The following is a 23,379-nucleotide window of genomic DNA, read 5'->3' as shown; positions in this document are numbered from 1 at the left end:
GGCGGGGAGCGGGGGCTCGGGCGCGGCGCGCGGGGCGCGGGGGTTCGGGGGCGCGCCACAGGGCGAGGGCGGCGACGGAGGCAGCGCGCGCGCCGGGGGCGGGGGGGGGTGGTGGAGGTGGAGGGCGCGTGCGCGCGCGCGTGCGCGCGACAGGCCGGTGGGGGCGGGGCCTGCGCGCGGCAGGAAAGGGGCGGGGCCCTGCGCAGGCAGGTGGGCGCGCCCACCGCCGCCCTCCGTGCGCGTGCGCAGCCCCAGCGGAGGGCGCGCTCCTCCCGCGCTCGCGCCGGCCGGCGTTCAGTCTGCTAGCCGCGCGCTCGGTGGAGCTCCTGCCGCCGCCGCCGCCGCCGCCGCGACTCCCGACCGGAGGCTGTCCTCGCCCTCAGCCGTCTCAGGCCCTTCCCGCCCTTCGCCCCGCCGGCCGCCGGCGCCTGGCTCCGACGCGGGGTCGCGAAGATGGAGGTGCCGCGCCTGGACCATGCCCTGAGCAGCCCCAGCAGCCCGTGTGAGGAGATCAAGAACCTCAGCCTGGAGGCCATCCAGCTGTGCGACCGTGATGGTGAGGCACGGCGGGCGTCGGGCGGGAGACAAAAGGACGCGGGGTCGAGGGGTCCGGACCGTGGGAGAGGGCGCCTCTCGGGTCCGCGCGAGGAGGCTGCGGGGCGGGAGGGGAGAGGGGAGGGAGCCGCTCGGGTCCGCGGGAGAGGGCTCCGCCGAGGAAGAGGGAGCCGTTCGGCTCGGCGGGAGACGGCTCCGCGGTGGAGAGGGCGCCTCTCGGGTCCGCGGCCCGGTGCCGCCTATTCTGCAGCAGGCAGCTCCCGAGTCTCCCCGCCGGGGACTCCCCGGCCGTCGGCAAAGGCTAGGTAGGCTGGACCAGAAACTTACCCATTCGCCTGCAAACCTCCGACCCCCGGAAGTGTCCAGCCGGGGCGAGCTTCGGTCGTGTTCCAGTCCGCGGGCGGAAAAGCTGCGTTTCAGCACCAAGGACAGACACTAGGTAGGCGCTCGGCTCTGGGCAGCGGTGGCGAGGCTGACTGTCAAAAAATCCGGAGCGGAATTGGCCCTCCGCGTCTGCTGGGTTTCGGTGTGTGTGCAGCACCCACCACTGACTGTTGATGTGTCGGTCCCCTATTGTTAAAGTTGGCAGTCTCCGGGGGGCAGAAGGAAAGGATTGATCATAGGTCCGAGTGTTAAAGTGCTAGGAACGCTGCGCGGTGTGGGCAGAGCGCTGTGTGTTGGGCTTGTCGGAGTATCTCGGTGTTGGGCACGGAGCGGTGTGTGATGGGCTGGTTGGAGGATCAGTGTTTCAGGGATTTGGGATAAAACTGCATTGGTAAAGAAGTCGTCTGATTGTTGGTTGGTCAAATAATTGTTAAATTCTGCATATTACACGGGAGCATCTGTCGACATGGAAACATTTGACCATCAGTGAAATTGTTGTTCAACTGTGTGAGTAAAGGCTATAAAGCATTTTAAAGAAAAGTTATAAAGGATATTAATTTGTGCACAGTAAGGTCATAAAATTTAGCAGTGTAACTCATAGGAAACAAAGATCTTGCTTTTGCAAGGCATTTAAATGGTCACAACTGGCTTAGGCATTGGTATCTTAAACATTTAAGTCAACTGAGCACTAAAGTCCTGCTTACTAATAATTTTTTATTATGAGTGTGAATTTGTTTCTAATAATCTAAAACCAAAATCCAAACTATTTGAACACAAGAAACCTTAACTTCTAAAAGAGGTGTATTCTTAATAAATACATGTTCTTGTAAAGGCTGCTTATATTTCCTTTATTAGTAGATTGCCTTTTTAAATTGCAACTGTTTTTATTTTCTCAGATTGGTTTCAGAGAAAACCAAGAATCTAACGAAAATAGATTTGATTTTTATTTAGTTCACTGATTTACCAAATTTAAATAGTGGAACTAGATAACTCAGTGTTATTCCTCAGACCTTAATAATTTCAGCATTTAAAATTGCATTCACTGTGTTTATCATGGGTATTGGGGAATATATTTGTTTAATGAAATTCAGAGTACTAATGTATGGTGTAGAAGTTAATGCTGCTTTTACTATAGTTGTTCTTCTGGAGTAGTAGCTCTTCTGGTCCATTTTTAGTTGTTTCAGTTGACATTTATGAATCCTGCAAAATGAGCAAATTATGTAACATTTAATTGAGGGGGATCCTGGAATCAAGCAGTAACTATAACATTATTTGTAGTCCTCTAGACTAATCAGGTTTCATTTTGTAAAGTATTTTAAACCAAGGAGTACAAAGAACCATGTCTTAGAAAATGTGTAAAAAAAAAAAATGGAAATATTACAAAGAAAGGCTGTCAGATACTTATGTTTCCCTCTCCCTCTTGTCACTCTGTTCCAGTATATGGCAGCTTCTAATCAGTAAGTTGGTTTCATGAGAAATAGAAGGAAAACTACAATTTTTCTTTAAATAGAATAGGTTTACTGTGTTAATCACTGTGTTAAGTTACATTAACACTGTATTAAGACTTTCCTTAGCACAATTTCACATTGAGATACTTCCAGCTATATAGTGTTTGCTCCCTGTGGTTCACTCCTTCTTCTTTCTCTCAAACCTCACTGTTTCACTTGTATCACTATATGGAGCAGAAAGGCAAGATTATGGCAACATATGTAGCTGAAGATATATTTTTGTGTTTTAAGATCTATAGAACCATAGTTTTATTTTATGAATGAGGGAGTATATTGTTTTGTTTGTAACTTACTCTTTATCGTTTCATTTTACTCTTGTTATTTTGATAATCGACAAATGAAACATTAATCCCTTTGAAATTAAATAAAGTAGACTAGGGCAAAGTATGGTATGACTGTTAATGTACTTTTCTTTCTGCTTACAAGTGTTTTTAATGTATCATGTTTTGCATGTTTCATGAGCCAGAAGCTCCTGGTAAACATAACTCTCTCACTCATTTCCTTGGCATTCTTTTTTTATGCTTTGTCTGTTGCTGATTTTCCTATGAATTGTAGTTTGTGTTAATAGCATCAGATGAAAGCACTTCCATTTATTTATTTCTTAATTTTCAAAATATTTAGTAATCTTGTAAGAATATCTGAGTTCACTTGGTCATGTATTCAATTTTTAATAAAGCAAGAGGGCGCCTATAAGTGCACATGCATATTACCTTGTGAGTAGTCTTTCCTAGGCATGTCTGCTTTGTTATATACATGGTTCCTGCCCATGTGCTAGTCACTGTGGTTCAAAATGAGGTTCCTAGATAAGATTCTATGAGGAAACTATTAGAATGTATATAGCAGCTCTGGAAACTTCTGTTAATCCCTGTTGCAAGCAGACAAGTGCTTCTTTTTCTAGCTCTAGAGTTCTCTGGTGTACTCATTGAATATACCATGTAGCTTCATGATGATTCTTTTTTAATGGAAAGGAAAACATCCAGTTTACATCTGAAAGTATCAGTAATCTGGGAGCCCATTTTGTAAAGTTCACCACACCTATACAAAATTTGATATTAATTCTGATTCTCATCATGTTTCTATCACACACATATGTACTTCTGTTCCTTCCTGAAAAGGGTTTATTCACATGTTGTAATAGATAGAGCTCTGTGTTATAGAAAAGTAGAAAAGACTAATTTTTATAGCATTAACAACCTTCCCAAAGCTTTCTTTCTTTAACAGTCATTATCTCCCTGAGTAGGTCATTTTGTGACAATCTAGATATGGTGTCATCACCTCTAGGTATGAGGTTTTTGATGCTACTTAGCAAGTAAACATGACTTAAATAAACTACAGTTTCTTTGTAATCATAGTTCTGTGGAGAAAAAAAAAGTGGTAAATTTTTATCTTTTATATATTCAAAATACATATTTCTTTAAGAAATCTTGTTTACTTAAATTACAAAAGGCCTCTTTTTATGGCTTTTGACACATGAACGGAACACATTAAAGTACAAAGTAACCCAAATATTTAATGCATCAGTCTACATTAGATAGCCTGTAATAACATCTCTGAAGCAAGCAAACACCTAGGAAGAATGCTTGTAGTTCATGCCTTTAATGTCTTTATCACAAAAATGTGAAGTACTCATGACTCAGTCCCATTGACGTGCAGTATGGAATAGCAGTAATACCATTTCAGATCACATGGCCAGGTTAGATTGTTGGCTCTTGATAGCCCTGTAACCTTGGACAAGTTACTTAACTTGTTTTAGCCCCAGGTGCTCTCATGCAAAACAGGTATAATAATGTCACATAAAATTCTCGGAACGTAAAATGAATTATTATATAGCATAGGCCACAACTCTTACTGTGCAACACAAAATTTATTGGGAGTAGAATGTTATCTTCCACATACAATCTTGAGTTGAACCTTCTATTTTTTTAACCTCTTTTTTGTGGCCAGTATTTGCATCCCTGTTAAAAATTCAGTTATGTGCTCTGTAGGAAATCACTTTATGAGAAATTATTGGCAACCATAAATTGTGAATTTTAAGAGTAAATTGAAAAAAAAATATCAGTGGCAGTATTCTGAGCCTCTGCTCTATAGCCATCCCAACAGTAATACCATTGTCACTCTTAGTTCTAGAGGCTGTTTGCAGCTTCTAGTTCACATCTGCTGCTGCTTCCCTGTGCCTTATGACCTGGACACATTCTTTGAACCAGTGTCTGCCTCAGCTCCCTTCTGCCCTTGCTTGACAATATTTTCCTTCATGCTCTTTTCTAACAGCTGCTCTGCTCTGTGTCATATGTCTCTGTATTCATTTCTTTGCCTCAGATACTACTGTGAGGGTGCTGTAAATTTTCATTAGTGAGCAAAGAACCCAATGAATGAATAAAAGCTAACAGAAACAAACAAGAGCAAGAAAACCATCAGCTATGTTAAACCAGTTCTTACTCTTGGTAGGAGCTCTATTCAATTTCCATTGAAGAACAAGAAGTTTTAGAGGAAAAGTCACATCAAAGGCTATGTGAATAGACTCCCTCCAGTGGCAGAATGACTGTGTGTTCTAAGCAGTAACTGCCACATGACTGGCTGCCTTGGCAGGCCTTTCCGAGACTCACTCTAGGTTGAGCGCTGTGTAGACAACACTCATACCACTCGTTTTTGTCTTCACAGATATTTCCTCCTCATTTTGAACCATCTTGCTTTTCCAGTGAGTCTGTTCCCTGCTTGTTTTTCTTTGTGTATCAGCTTTTGCAATAACAGCAGGTGATCCCCTTGCTGCAAGCATAATACTGCAGTTTCTACATGCACTCCTCTGCCCTTATTAAAAGTTTCAAAATTTAAGTTTTTCCTTGTATCTCATTCTTGGGTTTACTTAAAATTTCACTTAAATTTCTTTCTAAGAATATCTTAATGTATTATTAATAGTTTGAATTGTCTTCTTACTATGCTAAAATATATACCTACTTTTTAACTATTTAAAATACTTTCTTCTTGGTTTAATTTTGGTATTTGGAATCTATCAAGAGAGTTGTCCATTTCTTTTAGAATTTCAAATTTTGTGGCATACAGGCTTTTGTAGTAAGACCTAATGATTGTTTGGATTTGCTCAGTGTCTGTTGTTATGTTCTCCTTTTTGTTTCTGATTTGGATAGCTTCTCTCTGCCTTTTAGTTAGTTTGGCTAAGGGTTTGTCTATTTTGTTGATTTTTCTCAAAGAACCAGCTCTTGGTCTCATTGATTCTTTGAATTATTTTTTTCTAATTTATTGATTTCAGCTCTGAGTTTGATTATTTGCAACCGTCTACTCTTGGGTGTGTCTGCTTTTTTTTTTTTTTAAATAGGGCTTTAAGGTGTGCCGTTAAGTTGCTTGTATGAGATGTCTAAAACTTCTTTTTGGAAGCACTTAGTGCTGTGAACTTTCCTCTTAGCACTGCTTTCATTGTGTCTCATAAGTTTGGGTAAGTTGTGCCTTCATTTTAATTGATTTTTAGGAAGTCTCTAATTTCTTTTTTCATTTATTTCCTGACAAGCTGTCATTGAGTAGAGAGTTGTTTAGTTTCCATGTGTATGTAGGCTTTTGTTATTTCTATTGTTGTTGAGATATAGTTTTAGGCCATGGTGGTCTGATAGGATACAAGGGATTATTTTAATCTTCTTGTATCTGTTGAGGCTTGCTTTGTGCCCTAATATATGGACAATACATGCTGGAGAAGATGTGGAGAAAGGGAAACCCTCCTCCATTGCTGGTGGGAATGTAAACTTGTACAACTACTTTGGAAATCAATCTGGCGCTTTCTCAGACAATTAAGAATAGTGCTTCCTCAAGATCCAGCCATACCACTGCTAGGCATATATCCAAAATATGCTCAAGTACACAACAAGGACATTTGCTCAACCATGTTTGTAGCAGCTTTATTTGTAGTAGCCAGAATCTGGAAACAACCCAGATGTTCCTCAACAGAGAAATGGATATAGAAATTGTGGTACATTTACCCAATGGAACACTACTCAGCAATTAAAAACAAGGAAATCATGAAATTTGCAGGCAAATGGTGGGAACTAGAAAAGATTATGCGGAGTGAGGTGACTCAGAAGCAGAAGGACATACTTGATATATACTCACTTATAAGTGGATATTAGACATATAATATAGGACAAACATACTAAAATCTATATACCTAAGGAAGCTGGGAAAGAAGGAGGACTCTGGGTAAGATGATCAATCCACACTCAGATAGGCAAACAGGGTGGACATTGGAAAAGGGAGAAAACAGGGAACAGGACAAGAGCCTACCACAGAAGGCCTCTGAAAGACTCTACACAGCAGGGTGTCAAAGCAGATGCTGAGACTCATAGCCAAACTTTGGGCAGAGTGCAGGGAATCTTATGAGAGAAGGGGGAGATAGAAAGAGACAGGAGCTCCACAAGGAGAGCAACAGAACCAAAGTATCTGGTCCCAGGGGTCTTTTCTGAGACTGATTCTCTAACCAAGGACCATGCATGGAGATAACCTAGAACCCCTGCACAGATGTAGCCCAAGGCAGCTCAGTATCCAAGTGGGTGCCCTAGTAAAGGGAACAGGCACTGTCTCTGACATGAACTCAGGGGCTGGCTCTTGTACCACCTCCCCCTGAGCGGGGAGCAGCTTTACCAGGGCACAGAGGAATATAATGCAGCAAATCCTGATGAGACCTGATAGCCTAGGGCCAGATGGAAAGGGAGGAGGACTTCCCTATCAGTGGACTGGGGAAGGTGCATAGGAGAGGAAGAGAGAGGGAGGGTGGGATTGGGAGGGAATGAGGGAAGAGGCTATAGCTGGGATACAAAGTGAATAAACTGTAATTAATAAAAAATAAAATAAAATAAATAATAAAATAAGATTCTTACTGCCAGACTATAGTTAATCTAATATCTCACTGAGTAGAATATGTTTGTACATATACATTTGAGGAGAAAAGTCATTTGCATTTGCAAAGACTTGGAGCAGAAAAATGTAGCAGAAACATCTAGGGTCACATGGGTGGAGAGCTTCAGCATGCTCTGTACCCAGGCATCAGAGAGCAGAGTATTGGCAGGGTAGAGGGGTGCACAAGTCCAGACCTCAGGACTGAATTTCAGGCAGATTGGAATGTGATCAGGAATAACTAGAATTGTAAATCTGCAAAGTTGAAAATCAGAATTATTTGCAAAAAAGAGAAAAAGCAAATGTTTGAAGACATCTCGATAGCATCAGATTTTTACACTTCAGATTTTAGGTCTTGGTGTACATCCAGGCGTGTTCTCCATCCTTTTCAAGAAGAACTTCTCTACTCCGTAGACATTGTATCACTAGAATAGTACTGTGCACTGCTTTGGCACTATTTCAGAGGGGACGTATGTTCTTTCCAGGGCCAGCTTTTCCTTCATTTATATTACTCAAAATAGTTCAGATTTTTTTAATTTAGTTGTCTTACTGAGAAGGGTGTATTTTAGACACATATCTTTGATAAGAAAAATAATGTTTGGAAAGCTCTTAGCAGAAATGCAGAAAACCTATAGTCTAATGACTTTTTAGAACGGTTACCTTATAAAAATGAACTCTTTGCTGCTTTAAAGGAGATAATGAAATCGAGGTGCATTTGCTCATCTAAATAAAGATAGTACTGGAATCTTAGGAGGCATTTTAGGTGTATTACTATAGAGGGGAAAACCGTTTGAGCTAAAGCATTTTAAATCCAATTTTAGGAAACCACTTGGAAACCTATAGCATGTGCTCCTCAGTTGTGTTCTCTGAAAAGGAATTCTAGAATGGGGAGAACAATGATTCATGGAAAATACCCATGTCACTAGGGAGACTAGAACTCATATGAAAGGAAGAGGTTTGGATTTGACATCAATTTTAAAGTGGTCTTTAAGGAGCTTTGTTCTATTTTACTCCCTGAAGGAAAAAAAAAGTGAATACAATTCAGGGAAGGCCAAAGTTGAATACAAGGATGAACTGAATCTGCAATCAAGGTATGTTAAAAATGCTAACAAGAGTCTGGTAGTTCAAACTTACATCATAGCCATGGTGGAACACACAGCATCTCAACTGGATTTCTAGCTAGTTTGCCATTTTATGAACATTTGAGCTATGGCTGTGGCCCATAAACTGCTCTGGTAATGTGGTGCATATTCTATTGGCTATCTTGGTTGTGGCAACATCTGCAAATACAGCTGTTTTTGTTTTCTACAACATGCAGGGTTTTGCTACATAATAATAGCATAGAAGGTTTATAGCCTCACTCACTAGACATATGTCATTAAAGATGAGGCACACACATTTTTCCTCTATACTTTGATCTTTATGAAAACTTGTTTCATCTTCCAGGAGTCAGAATGTTGATGAATTTCTTAGTCTTTAAAACTTTAAAAACTACTGACTAAGGCCAACAAGATCCAAGAAAATATTGTACATGCATTATGTGACCAGTTCCTAATAGCTGTATTTTATGATTACGTCTATGATGTAAACCAGGAGTTAGTTATCATGGTCTTTGAGTCAGATCCCCAAGCCTGTCACCTGTTGATGTATGTAAAACCATACTGGAACACAGACATGCCCATTTTATGTAAATATAATGACATTATATCAATTGCTACAGTGTTCATAGAACAGAGGCTGTGACAGATCACATAGCCCACAAACACTTCAAAATAGTAACTGTTTGACCCTTCACTAAAATATACACTAACACTGTGTATATAAAAGACTGTGGCTGTGAGCTAATCCCTAGTGACAGACTAAAGATGTTGAAAAAGTTAGTGAAAGAAAATTGTAGACTGATTTGCTTTTGCATATTACCAAAGTTTTGGGAGTATGTACATCATGCAGAGATCCATAGGAAGTCAAATAATGCAGTAAGTTATCTATGTGAAGGGCTACTCCAAGATGGATGACCCTGTAGCTTTTTGTGAGTTTAGGAGGGAATGTTTCTATGTGCAGACATTTTCAGGTGCATTGACAATTTTACTACTAATATATTTTAAAATGTCAGAGGTGGTATCAGTTCTTAAGACATCTTGATTTATAGCAATAAATATTACTTAAGACTTTATACATGTCATATTCTTTATTCTAAACCAAACTATCAAAAAAGAGTTGAGCCAGGCATGGTGAAACATGTCTGTCACTGTAGATCTTGGGAAGTAAAGGCAAGGAGATCAGGAATTCAAGGTCAGCCTGAGCTACATGAGATCTAGTCTCAAAAAGAGTCAAGGTCTTATTTCATTGTCCATAATCTATCTCTAGCCATCTGTACTAAAAGATGTTTTGAGAACAAATTTTCTACTTGTCATTGCCTGATAAATTTAAAAGTTACTACAAATTACAATGAAAAAGAATAATAAAGGTGTCAACATACATGAAAATTGACTGATATGCTTTTGAGTTTCTAAATGAGTGGTTCTAGTTGTTCTATTTCTTCAGATATTGATAGTAAACAGACCATCCTTTGTGGGTGGAGCAAAATTCTAAGTAACACTAGAGGACAGCACCATTTTGTTCTCGGGATTAATTTACAGGTACTAATCTAATCTAATTAATAAAAGGCCTGCTTTGGGGAAGGAGAGATGGTTCAGCATTACAAGCACCGCCTTCCAAAAGGACCCAGATTTTTTTCCCCCCGGCACCTACATGGTGGCTCACAACCATTTGTAACTCCAATTACAGGGAATCCAAAACTTTCTTCTGCCTCCTCAGGAACTGCACACATGTAGTGCACAGACACGAGGTTAGACAAAACATCCATACACATAAAATAAGCATTTTTACATTTAAATAAAAACAAAACTTAAAGGAGTCCTATTTTGCGTTCTATTCTTTTACATGCTATTTTTGCTATTTGTGTATGTGTTCCAACCTTAAGGGTCTATATTCAGAACAAGCAGAGGCAGAAGAAAGGATCCAAAAATATATATTTACTTGGTTCCTGCATTCAAAGTAAGTTCAATAATATGGAGAAAGACTGTTAATTCTGTCTTCAGTTTGTAAAGCAGCGTTTTTTCAGGATATTAAAAATAAAATGCCACAGTGGGAGACGTAGAAGATGAGCATTTCTGAGAGAGATGACAGTGTATATAAAATCATACACTCATCTGTATGTTTTTATTCATGCTCATGCTCTTAGGGTACATTGGTTGTAGTGTTACTAGGGAAAAGGTGTGTGCCTGGTAGGAGGGTAAGCTGAAAGCTTGTTAGGGCTGGAGAGGTAAGTTATGCCATGATAGATGACGAGTATACGCTTGTCTTGTTAGTATATAGCTGCTCTCAAACTTTCTAATTTGTTTTAAATCTCTAAATAAAAAGAACCTTTATTTAAGAAAAAGTCAACTTTTATTTTTTTTATTTTTGCTGAATTATAGGTATAAAATTCTGATTCATACAAAAAGTAATGGCAAACTGATTTTTTAATCTTTCTTTTTTTTTCTCAGTGTAGCCTCCAAGTTTGCTGATCTAGACTTAATGGGAAATAGTCAGTGTGGAATTTGAAAGATAAAATGTTTAATCTGGAGGGAAGTGACAGAAAATTTGTCAGTTTAGCTTTCATTATTGATGTAATGCTATTTTATAAAAATCAAATACTTATTAAACATTTTAAATGTTCATTTTATGCTTTTCTTATTAAAATTTCAAAAAATTTATCTTGATTGAATATTGAGTCAGCTTTAATATGTAGTTTCATTACTGAAAAGTTCCTTGTATTTCATAAACTTGGAAAGATTGTGACTGATTGTCAGATTGAGTTTTTTTCAACTTACTAAAGCTTTAGATAAATTCGTTTTTCCAAGTTACTTATATTTGAAAGATATTTATCAAAATTCTTAATGAAATTTTATTTCCTCTGAAATATTTATATTTTGATTCATAGTACTCAGCTTATGAATTTTGATATTTTCTGTCTATAATGTTACAATTAACTTGTGAGAAAATCAACTACAATATAAAAAATACTTTCTATGTGATTATCTAAAGCCTTTGAAATACTTTAATATCTAATCCTTATCAGTGGCAATTACTCCTTTATGAAATTCAACAGCAGATTTACAAGAGCTGCCACTCCCAAGGTTTTTAATTTTATCTTTTCCCTTTAATATAGTTGTCTCAACGTTTCTTAGCATCTCATTAATGTTAATGGCACATTAAAAATTGACTTCAACATTCATTCTTTCTCTGTTGTGTATGGCTTTATCATTTTTAAATCTTTTAAATCTTTCTCCTCCTCTTCTTCTTGTTCTTATTATTATTATTGCTGCTGTTGTTGTTGTTCTTCTCCTTGTTTCTACTTCTACATATGTAAAACCATGTGGGGAACCTTGCCATAATCCCTATTCATATTCTGCTAAGCCAGTTAGGTGAACTCAACATTTGAATTTGTCAGTACTCTGTTGAATACCTTCTATATTCTCTGCATATGAAGATATGTATCAATGTTTTGTTTAACTTTAAATAAGAGCTTATTTATTTAACATACTGGTTACAATACCAGAAATGAAAATGTAATGATTTTTTTTAACCATGTTTACCTATTTTCTTAGGTGACTTCATTTTGAACACATTTTAATTATCTGATTCAAAATAACTGCAGCCACTATTTTGCTGTAAAGTTCTGGAACTGCCAAAGACCATATAGTTGTTTTGCAAAATATTTTCATATAAAATCCAAGTAAAACTTCAATTTTCATCACTACTGTCTACATCTTGACAAAAAAAAAAAAAAGGACTATTTTTATTTAGCTTAAATAACAATTTCTTAAGTGTATAAAAGATCTCTTTCATTTTAAATATAGCTGTCAGTGTGGCCAATGATAGCTGAAAATCTAGCTAAAAAGTAACATAGAGACTTCTGATACTTTAAAGTGGTCTCAATATACCCATGTAAACTTGGTTAATGGATCTTGATTTTTTTTTTTCAATCTGGAATGCATTTTAATTTTAATTACTCATACTTTATATAAGTAATTAAAAAGATACCTATACCTCTAGCTTAAAGTAATTTCATTACTAGTATAATTGTAGAGGACACAAAACTCATCCTAATTTCTTAGGATGTTGAATTTTTTTCTGCTGACAGGAAGGACCAAACAGAAATACATGAACCTAGACTAAAAAGAATTAAATGCTGCATGCAAATACACAAGGTATTTTTGAAATTTGACTTGAGCATATATTTGCACATACTTGAATATAAACAAAGGGGATAGAACCCCATCTTTTTAGATGCTATGTAATAGACAAAGTTTTCTTTTTGATATTTACTCCAAATCAGCCCAATTTGATATGTGCTATTTGTGTCCCAATTTTTAAAGTACCTTAAAATAATCACAAAGAAAGCTAAAGCTAAATGATAGTTTGCTGATCCTTTAATATCAATGCACTAAAAAAGTTTAAATCTCTTGTCAGTGGGTCCAGTTCTCAAAATGTATTCCCTGGAAGTCCTGTCAGAACACAGCTGGTAGGCCTCATTCCCTGGTAGGCCTCATTCGTTGAGTCTGTGATTAATTAGATCTAGGGTGGAGCCCAGGAATTTGTTTTACTAACAAGTTTTCAGGTGAGCTACTTCTAGTAATCCAGAGTATGCACCTGGAGAGGCAGTGCTCTGAGAAGCATGACCAAATGGTTTCTTAGGCCGGGAAGCTATATTAACCCATGTTCCATTGCCCTGAGGAAGTACCAGAATCAGAGGAATTTGTAAAGAAAACTGGATTATTTGCCTCATTGTTTTGGTGACTGAAAGCTGGATCTGGTAAGAGTTCCCCTGGCTCTAGCCTCATGGTACATGGCATCCTGACAGGAGGGGGGAGGGAGGGAAGAGAGAAAGACAGAGACACAGAGTGACAGAGACAGAGAGACAGACACAGAGAGACAAAGACAGAGAGAACCAACATTTGAGATAGACACCTGTGAGATCTGTGATCATACTGAAAGGATGATATATGAAACAAGAGGAAATGATGGCTTAATGTGTTAGATTGCGGATTGGATTTATAAGATTGGAATAGTTAAGTAAAGAGAATCTGAAAAAATAAGCTTAGTAATAAGTGGACAAGCTAGATTTGAAATGTCTGATATATCTAGAAAAAAAATCTAAATGGAAGACAAGATCCATCTAATTCACATAGAGAGTTTGAGAACAAGGAAATTTTGTCTTACAAGCTGCTTAGTTGCCTCCAGTCTCTTTATAATGCAGTCCTTGCTTGCTTTTACTCAGTGTTGATAATTCATCATAGAAGTAATAGGGTAGGAAGCTGGTGACTAGTTGGCTGGTTGGTTTGTCATCTAAAGCCTTTTTATATAGTTTTTTAGGACTATGTAAAAGTGTTGCTATGGAGCAGTTAACATGGAAACAATGGCCTAAGTATTATAGCATAGAGATTTCCCTTTTAAATGGTAAATTTTCATATTTACTGTGGAAGACACTAGATTTTTTTTTCTCTTAGCAAAATAGTCTGCTTTGAAACAAATATTAATTTATAAAACAATTGAAATGTTAAACCTCAGATTGGCAGAAAAACAATGGCATTGGAGGCTAAAGAGAAACTAAGATATTTGCCAAATCTGTTTTTGAAGGTTCTACTTGAACATACATTTCTTGTTTAAAAAATGTGCATTGGTGTTTTGTGTATGTACATATCTGTGTGAGGGTGTCAGATCCCTGGAACTGATGTTACAGATAGTTGTGAGCTGCCATTTGGGTGCTGAGAATTGAACCAGGGACCTCTGCAAGAACAGCCAATGGTCTTAACCTCTGAGCCATCTCTCTAGCTTCCTTGAACGTATATTTTTTTCCTTTTTTTTCCATTTTATTTTATTTTTTTTTAATTTTATTTTTCTCATTAGTTAGAACGTATATTTTTAACATGTCCTTTTGAGCTCAAACTCTCAATTTTAGTGTTCAGTGGGGTATTTGTTTAGTGCTAGTATCAACAAGATATAGGCTTTTATAATTAGATTTTGTTCTTACAGATTATTTTTAAATTAATCTTTCACTTTATTTAACAAACATCTTTTTGTATAGCATTTTGTACATCAATATGGTTGAGCATTTAGACCTGTTATGTATTGTCTTACCTTTTCTAGGACTTAATAATTTAATAGACCTTTCAAAGTTATTTTTAGTAACCAAAAAAAGGAAGTTCAATTGAGCAGAAACTATTGATTTCAGAAACTAATATTTAAACCACTTGCTTTGCTAAAAGCTTTCCTCTTGAAATACTAATGATATAATTTACAGCGATAAAATTTGCATTTGCAATAATGATAAATCATCAGGTACAGTGCAGCTACTTCTAGCACAACATGCTTTGTACTGTATTATAGATATGTGTTTCACGTCTCTATACACCCTTTACAGCTTCACAAACACTTCAGAGAGCTTCATCTGGATCAACTGGTGAACTTCTATGACATCTCCTTCATAGTCTGAAGACTTTTTCTCAGACTTCTTTGCCTGTGGTTTAATACTTTTCAGACTTAATTTTCTGACATGCAAACACCCCTTAAGACTCATTATCATGTAATATTTTAACATCAATATTAAACTTGGTATATATTCATAATGCTATTTACACACATAATTTGTGTCTTCACTTATTTTCATTGTACTTTAAAATGTAGATGTACTTCAAGATCAGATATCTGAAACATAAACTTATAAAATAAATTAATTATGGAAGTTATTTTCCCTAAAATTGTGTTCTCTCACTGCTTCAGAAGAATTTGACAGAAATGCAAAATGATAATGAAATGTAATGTCAGCTAGTCACTAATGCCTATTACTAGTTACTCATTCTCTAGTATTAAAAAAGAAACTCCATGTGATTTGACTGCTGCCTCCTACTCCAGCGTCATTTCTTATCATTCTTTTAAATGTTTTCTTAGCAAATTTTTTTTGCATATTCTTTAATAGTCCAATGCCATCTTTGAAAGCTTAGGAATATTTATAGAAAACTCTTATTCAAAAGATAGTTTGGGGGTGTTTGGAAGGGTGAGTCGGAGGTTAAGAGTGCTTGATGCTCTTTCAGAGGACCACAGTTCAGTTCCCAGCATCCACACTGAGCATGCCATAATTACCTGTAACTTCAGCTACAAGGGATATAACATCCTCATTTGGTCTTGATGAGCAGCTGCACTCATGTGCACACACAGATACACAAGTGTACATATGAAAAATAAAAAGTTGATAGTTTTGAATCTAGCTAAGTATGCTTATACACACCTGTAATCTCAAGACTCATGAGGTTTAGGTAAGAGAATCCTGAAGTTGAGGCCAACCTGAGCTAACCAGCAAGATTCAGGCCAGCCCAAGGTACATAGTAAGGTCCTGTATACCTATGGATAAATGCATTGATGGATTTTTTATGTTAGAAAATTAATTTAGATATGAGAAGAATTAGATTATTATTTTTTTTTAAAGAGCACTGGAAATAAAACATTGTAAGACAAAGAACACAGCCTTCATGTAGGAAAAAAATTGAGGTTCTAGAAAAATAACAAAAGATTATTAACCTGCATTAGTTGCTGAAGAGTAAATTTTATGGATGGTGCAGCTCCGTAGAAAGAGCCATTTGTTAAAGGACAGAACACTGGGTTTTGGAGTAATTTGGAGAAGAACAAGTAAATGCTATGTTTCAGATTATTTTAGATTTGAGGTATCTTTGAACTGGCAAGTGGCAGTCACATTGCATTTCTGTCGTGGCTGAAGGTGTCTTGTTTGTTCCAAAAGGTAGCATTTATCAGGAAAAGAGTCTTCAGCAGACACCTGAGAAACACTAACGTTTGGTGTGACAAAGTTCTCAAGCATAGGAAGGAGTAGGTGCCAGGAGTAAGTCTCCTGTATCACTTACCTAATTCTAAAACTGTCTATGCCAGAGGACCATAACCAAGGTTACCAAGAGAAAAGCACACAAGTTTAGTGAATAAATATTTTTATGACAAAAGGCTTTTAGAAATGAAGGCATAAGAAAACAGGGAAATATGCATATTTTATATTCAGTCCCTACTGCCTGGACAAGGGGAGTAGGAGGTGAGCACAGTGAGGTTTTGTTGTTCAGATTCTTCTCTGGATCTTCAGAGATAATGGCATTCTTTCCTTCTAGATATAGGGAAGGTACTTCAGGAATGAGTCTTATAACCTACTTTGGAAGAATTTAGAACTTTTTATGCAGGTAGAAGTGGGTTACTTCAGATGTTCCCTCCAGTGCAGGCTGCATGAAGTCATATATCCTGGGCCCCATCACAGAAGAGTCAGAGGAGAACTGAAAAGTTGTTACTGCCATTTGACAAGAAGATTTTTGCTGGAGTCACAAAGACTTAAACTAAATTTGACTGAGCTTAAGAGTTTCTAATAATTAAAGAAAAAGGCACATGTCTGTGAAATATGGTTTTAATAGGAAACAAATAAGTTATCTGGAAGATTGTAAAGGTTTAAAATTTGCATGTATACACGTTACTAGACTGTAATACACAATTTGAAAAGCATGAACCACAGTGTCTCAAGACTTATCTCTAATCCTCTTCTACTGGTGAGCAACCAACAAGTATACATGTCTATTGAATATGTACGTTACACCTTCTAACTGACAGGGTAAAAGGTTTGATTTTTTTTTAACTAGTCTAGGGTGAGACTTCAAAATTTTATATGTTTATTATTACAGTTTAAAAGTGATGTTTTTTAATATTATGTTGACAAGGAGTGGACTTGTGATGGTAAATCTTAATTGTCGGCTTGCCTGCATTTACACTCACTTAAGAGACAGATTTCTGGACCTTTCTGTGAGGATTCTGACAGAGAGGTTTCACTGATGAGGGAACGTTGGTGCTAATGTGGTTGACTCGTCCCAGAACCTGAACAGGAGGGAAAAAAAGAGGCTGATGAGCACCAGCACTTAGCAGCACTCAGCACTCTCTGCTTTCTGACTGGGTAGGCACAGTGTGACCAAATCCTCCTCCTCCTGCTGCTTTGCCGTTCCTAGAATGGCGGACTGTATCTCCTCAAGTGGTGAGCCAAAATTAAATCATCACCCTTTCTCTCTTATTTGCTTGTGAGGTATTTGGTCCCAATGAATAGAAAAGTAATGCACAGATTTACTTAGGAAGAACTACTTTTGCCTTTTCCTAACCTGTAGTTGGCAGGTTATAGTATACTGTACTGCCATTTACAAAAACACATTATCACCTATACTTGTTTTGAAACAAACAAAAACCTTGATGTTTTAACCATCAAGTGTGAAGTAAATTTGAAATGATGGGGGAATAAAACATCTGTTCTTACTTAGGAAGGTAGAGGTCATGAGCTTGTCAACTCCGTGACAGTTTTCTAACTGGAAAACACATCAGAGTGCAGCAGATTGTCTTGTTTACAAGTTCGCATGGTGAAAATTGGAAAAATATAAAATAAGTAATTTGTCAGTAACAGCACTTAAATGTTTTAGGATGCAAGTTTAATTTTTTTCCTAAGGCATAAAGATGTCCATCTTCATGTTCTCTGTAGTAGAACAGTTTACATGAAGAAACATATTCTCTTAGAGGGTCTCAGATGCTTCTGTGCATTCTGACGTCTGTGGCTATTATAACACTGGTATACATTGCATTTTAAAACATTTTATATATAACCATCTCAAAATAAAATGGCAAATATGGAAAACAACTACCCAAATGTGGTACATAATTAATTATCTTTTTTATAAATTTTATAAATCATTCAATTAAAAATATTATAGAGAGGACCTAGACCCCCTGCTCAGATGTAGCCCATAGACAGCTCAGTCTTTCTGTGGGATCCCTAGTAAGGGGAGAAGAGACAGTCTCTGACATGAACTCAGTTGCCTGCTCTTTGATCACTTGTCCCTGGTGGGGCAACCTAGCCAGCCCACAGAGGAAGAGGATCCAGGCAGTCCTGATGCAACCTAATAGGCTAGGGTCGGAGAGTAGGGGAGGAACACCTCCCCTATCTGTGGACTAGGGAAGAGGGATATGGGAGGAAGAGGGAATGCGGGTGGGACTAGGAGGAGATGAAGGAGGGGGCTATAGCTGGGATACAAAGCAAATAAATTTTAAATAATAATAAATAAAATTATTATAAAACACACTTATAAGGATTCATAACCAGAAAGTAAGAAAGACTGAATGTAAGTCATGTTTTCCTGGATAAATAACATTGCATCATGCATGCCTCATTTGAGAACTGGTTCTTTTTTACACTAAAAAGCCCTTTATACCCAGGAATACTTACATTCTATTCAGTCATTGTTACTTTGCAGTTGACAAACCAAAGAAAACAAACTCCTAACTAGCTAATATCTCCTTGAAATCAGTTTCAGTTGTGCAGGTGCCAGTACTCTGAGTCATCCATGTCCCCCTGCTAAGGATTGTTGCTTAACTCAGTGGTCAAACACTGCGTATTTGTATTGCTGTTATTGGTAGCAATGGATCCAGTTTTATAGTGCTTCAAGATTATGCAATTTTGGGTGCCTTGAGAAAAGCAGCATATTTTTTATATAAAAATCAAATGACATAAGGAAATGTGAGGGTCTCTTAAAATGTAAGCTTCTTTGGCTTCCTGGTCAGTCTATCTCTCCTGATATAATGAAAATCCTTCTCTTCAATTTTAACACAATTTGAACACAAATCTAAGTATTCTAAAATAATAAGACTAGAAGTAACAAAGATATCTGATCTCAAATTTCTCATTCCAAAACAGTATGGAAGAGTGGGGTAGAGTAAAAGGCTCTGGCCTATCTGTACACAGGTACTGACAATGCCAGAAGAGTCCCAAGACAAGTTTTCTGAAGTCCTGGTAATTATCAGACAAGGATTTCAGAAACCAGGACTTGAAACCAGTTTTAAAGAACAGTCAAGAACAACAGCAAAGGGCTAAGGGGATGGTGAGTTGGGTAAAGCACTTTTTTTTTAATGTTTTCAATTTAACCATTTTTTTGATTATTACAATTTATTCACTTTGTATCCCAGCTGTAGTCCTCTTCCTCCCAATCCTGCTCTCCCTCCTTCTTCTCCTCCCTTCCCCCTCCTCAGTCCACTGATAGGGTAGGTCCTCCTCCCCTTCCATCTGGCCCTAGCCTTTCAGGACTGGCTGCATTGTCTTCCTCTGTATCCTGGTACAGCTGCACTCCCCCCAGGGGGAGGTGATCAAAGAGCCAGCACTGAGTTCATGTCAGAGACAGAACCCAGTTGGAGACTGAGCTGCCATGGGCTATCTCTGAGCAAGGGGTCTAGGTTATCTCCATGCATGCTCCTTGATTGGAGTATCAGTCTCAGAAAAGACCCCTGGGCCCAGATTGTTTGGTTCTGCTTGTCTCCTTGTGGAGCTCCTGTCCCCTCCAGGCCTTTCTGTGTCCTCCTTCTTTCATAAGATTCCCTGCACCCTGACCAAAGTTTGGCTGAGTCTCAGCATCTGCTTCAATACCCTTCTGGGTAGAATTTTTTCTGTCCTGTTCCCTGTTTCTGTCCTAGTCTCCTGTCTTAGTCCCTGTTTTCTCCTGCTTCCAATCTCTAACCCATTTGCTTTCTGAATGAGGATTGAGCAACTTCCCTAGGGTCCTCCTTGTTTAGCTTCTTTAGGAGTATAGATTTTAGTATGTTCATCCTATATTATATGTCTAATAACCACTTATGAGGGACCATATACCATGTGTGTCTTTCTGCTTCTGGGTCACCTCACTCAGGATGATCTTTTCTAGTTCCCACCATTTGCCTGCAAATTTCATGATTTCCTTGTTTTTAATTGCTGAGTAGTTTTCCATTGTGTAAATGTACCACAATTTCTGTATCCATTCCTCTGTTGAGGGACATCTGGGTTGTTTCCAGATTCTGGCTGTTATGAATAGAGCTGCTATGAACATGGCTGAGCAAATATCCTTGCTGTATATTTTGGATCTATGCCTAGGAGTGGTATAGCTGGATCTTGAGGAAGCACTATTCCTAATTGTCTGAGAAAGTGCCCGATTGATTTCCAAAGTGGTTTTACAAGTTTACATTCCTACCAGCAATGGAAGAGGGTTCCCCTTTCTCCACATCCTCTCCAGCATCTGTTGTCACTTGAGTTTTTTATCTTAGCCATTCCGATGGGTATAAGGTGAAATCTCAGGGTCGTTTTGATTTGCATTTTTCTGATGACTAAGGACATTAAACATTTCTTCAAGTGTTTCTCTGCCATTCATTATTCCTTTGTTGAGAATTCTCTGTTTAGCTCTGGATTACAGAATTTGTCCTGCAATGATTGATTAGAAGTATCAAAACAAATACCCAATTGAAAATGAAGTTTTCAATTCCATATTGTCCTTTGCCTTGAGTACATGTCTGTCCATATACTCCTTAGCCCCTGACCTTGAACCTTTTCTTACTGCACAGCTATTTTTTTCACCAGTCCTAGAATTCATGCATGGCTCTTAGAGAATGGCGTGTCCTCTTTTGCTGCTGCCTACTTTTTTTTAAGGCAAAAGAAGAAGAAAAATATATAAATGTATATTGTAGCAAAGTAGAAATTACATAACTGGAAGTAGGAAAGGAAAAATGTGAATCAAGCCCAGTGAGAGCTACAGAGACAGCTCCTGATAGTGACAGTTGCATTCTTAATGGGAAAGCCTCATGATAGAAGGATAAGTGGAAAAGGAGATTATGTACATTTTGAAAACAAACACAGTGGTAACCATGAGGAAAAAATATAATATTCCCTAAATGTTAAAAAAAAAAGAAAAGAAAACAAGCAAAGGAGTATATAGGAAGAAACAAACAGCAGAGAAGATATAAAACAACAGACATGAAGTCTGTGACCGATTTGAGGATAAGTAAGTAAGTCATGAATACCACAATCCTAATTGTGCTTAGTTTACCTACTATGAACTTAAAAACCACTTTGGGTCTTAAATCACACTATAGAATAGTCATTTAGCAGCCTAAAAATAAATGGCATAACATATGTAGAGAAAGATAAGAAATAAGTAAGGCGGTATTCTCCTATCAATAAGATAGTGATTAAAGCTGAAAGGACAAAGATAGTTTTAAATGTTTAAAGCCAAAATTCATAACTAATAAAGAAAACATACAAGGCCTCCTAAACCAAGTAACCCAAACATCCACATTTAAAAGCCAGTAGCACCTGATTCAGGGATATTATTAGAGAAACACTCAACAACATGACTTCAGAATTCAGAAACGTCAGCCCACTTGTCAGTATCTGCATCCACTCCTGCATCTTCATACCTCATTAATAGAGAGTGACCCTCGGGCAGCAGTCACAGAAACAGACAGGGCCAACTAAGGCATTACGTACAAAACTTGTCACCCACAGCAAATAAAACTAGAAATTAAGATTGAAAAATAAACTTTCACCTTTGGGAGGAAACAGCAACTTCTGTTAGTCATGGATGGTTGTAAGAGAAAGAAAAAAATTATAGAATTTCTCGGCAAATACAGAGAAAACACTTTCTATCAGAATGTATGGGGCTTAAGGGACTGATCAAGGAAAAAATAATAGGTGTGAATACTTGAAGAACCTAAGAGTGAAGCCGTAGAAGCAAATAAAATGTATTCAGTGTTCATCTTAAGATGAGGCTGTTTGATTCCAAAAATAGTACACTTGAGTGTAAATACTAAAGATAAAAGCAAAAATTAAAAAAAAAATGTAAAAAGCTCCTAAGTCTCATTAATGTAACAAGATTCAGAGCATAGTTTTCTAAAACCAATAAAAATACTAGTTAAAAAGTAAAATGTACAACTAGTAGATAGGGCAAATAACCACTTAAATTTCAAGATACTTTTAAAACTTGAGACATTCTTGCATACTTCAAATACTTTAAAGAGTTTTGATTAGATGAAAACTGTGTAAAGAAAATAAAGTGTGTGCACAGTTGCTTAGTTTTGCTAAAAATAAATAACTGCAGCACACTGAAATCAGTGTGATTGGCTACTGGTTAACAGGGTGGACTGCAGTGTGCATAACCTTCTCACTAGGATTTCAGAAAAGAACAGAGGTGGCTTGGCAAAAGCAAGCCAACAAACGTTGTTCAATTAAATAGTCTTACTTTTAAGTACACCAACATTCACCAGCAAAATGTTAGTGAAGAGTTCTTATTTATTAAGTACTTTATCAAGGCAGACCTAGTCTTATTGTAAGTAAGCCTGCAGTGTATAGATTTATAGCACATAGCCTATTTCTACTACTAGAGGAGAAAGTAATTGGGAACAGGAAGGCAGTAAAAAGATCTGAGGGTTGCCTTGACGTCTGGGTCCTCTCCATGTATTACTTATGCCTTGCATTTTTCTTTTTCAGTCAGTTATTAGTAGAACTTTCCATGCAGTATTTCTGGTCTCCATGAGCCAGATTTGAGCATCTAATTTTAAATATGATATCAGCTGTCCCCAAGGTCTGGGTTTAGACAGGAACATAAAGGTGAGTATTGCTTTTGGTTAGTCATTTGGACCTATGTTGTGCATTTAACATTAACGGCGAAAAACTATGTTTAATCATTTTTGAAGGAAATATAAATTTTGCTATTATACTTTATTTTGGATATGTTTTTTTGAATATTCAAGCATACAGAAAAGTTGAAGGACAAGGCCAGCACTGCTCCTTGGTCTAAGATATACTGATTTTAATGTGCACAAATCTACCCAGTCTTCTATTTTATTTCAAAAGAGCAGAAAACTTAAGCATATATGAGATTTTGCTAATATTTTTTAATTTAGAAACTCTTTTAAGTTAGCTTGGTTCAGAGTTCCAAATAATTTTTGAAAAGTAATATTTGACTACTTAGCTTTGACTAATGATAAAAACTATCATAAGTATTGAAGCAGTCCATTTGCTTCCTTTAATGAAATGAACTGCAGTTCCTTGTATGTATTCTATGGTGAACAAATAAATACATTGTGAATAATTAAAACTAATTTTCTGACAGTTGAAACTGTGATA

General features: G+C 37.6%; 1 protein-coding gene and 1 long non-coding RNA gene across 4 annotated transcripts in view; one reads left to right on the top strand and one right to left on the bottom strand.

The window, feature by feature from the left end:
- Positions 1-939, bottom strand: part of LOC129670424 (uncharacterized) — an 83,351-nt gene extending 82,412 nt beyond the window's left edge. Inside the window, exon 1 of the long non-coding RNA XR_008719206.1 lies at positions 883-939. This is a non-coding gene — a long non-coding RNA (uncharacterized LOC129670424). The remainder of the gene's footprint in view (positions 1-882) is intronic.
- Phyhipl (phytanoyl-CoA 2-hydroxylase interacting protein like) overlaps positions 306-23,379 on the top strand; it is a 40,143-nt gene continuing 17,069 nt past the window's right edge. The window contains exon 1 of one of the 3 annotated variants that reach the window (XM_055598930.1): positions 306-556. In XM_055598930.1, the coding sequence (XP_055454905.1) occupies positions 454-556 (103 nt within the window). In that variant the 5' untranslated portion in view covers positions 306-453. Of the gene's footprint in view, positions 557-896; positions 995-1,260; positions 1,447-23,379 lie in introns of those variants that run through there. The other 2 variants (XM_055598933.1, XM_055598931.1) reach the window with 2 other exon arrangements.

The sequence above is a fragment of the Psammomys obesus genome, unplaced genomic scaffold, assembly GCF_907164565.1.
Source record: "Psammomys obesus unplaced genomic scaffold, mPsaObe1.curated_primary_1811, whole genome shotgun sequence".
NCBI classification, from domain to species: domain Eukaryota; kingdom Metazoa; phylum Chordata; class Mammalia; order Rodentia; family Muridae; genus Psammomys; species Psammomys obesus.
This window is presented reverse-complemented; position numbering and strand designations above follow the sequence as displayed.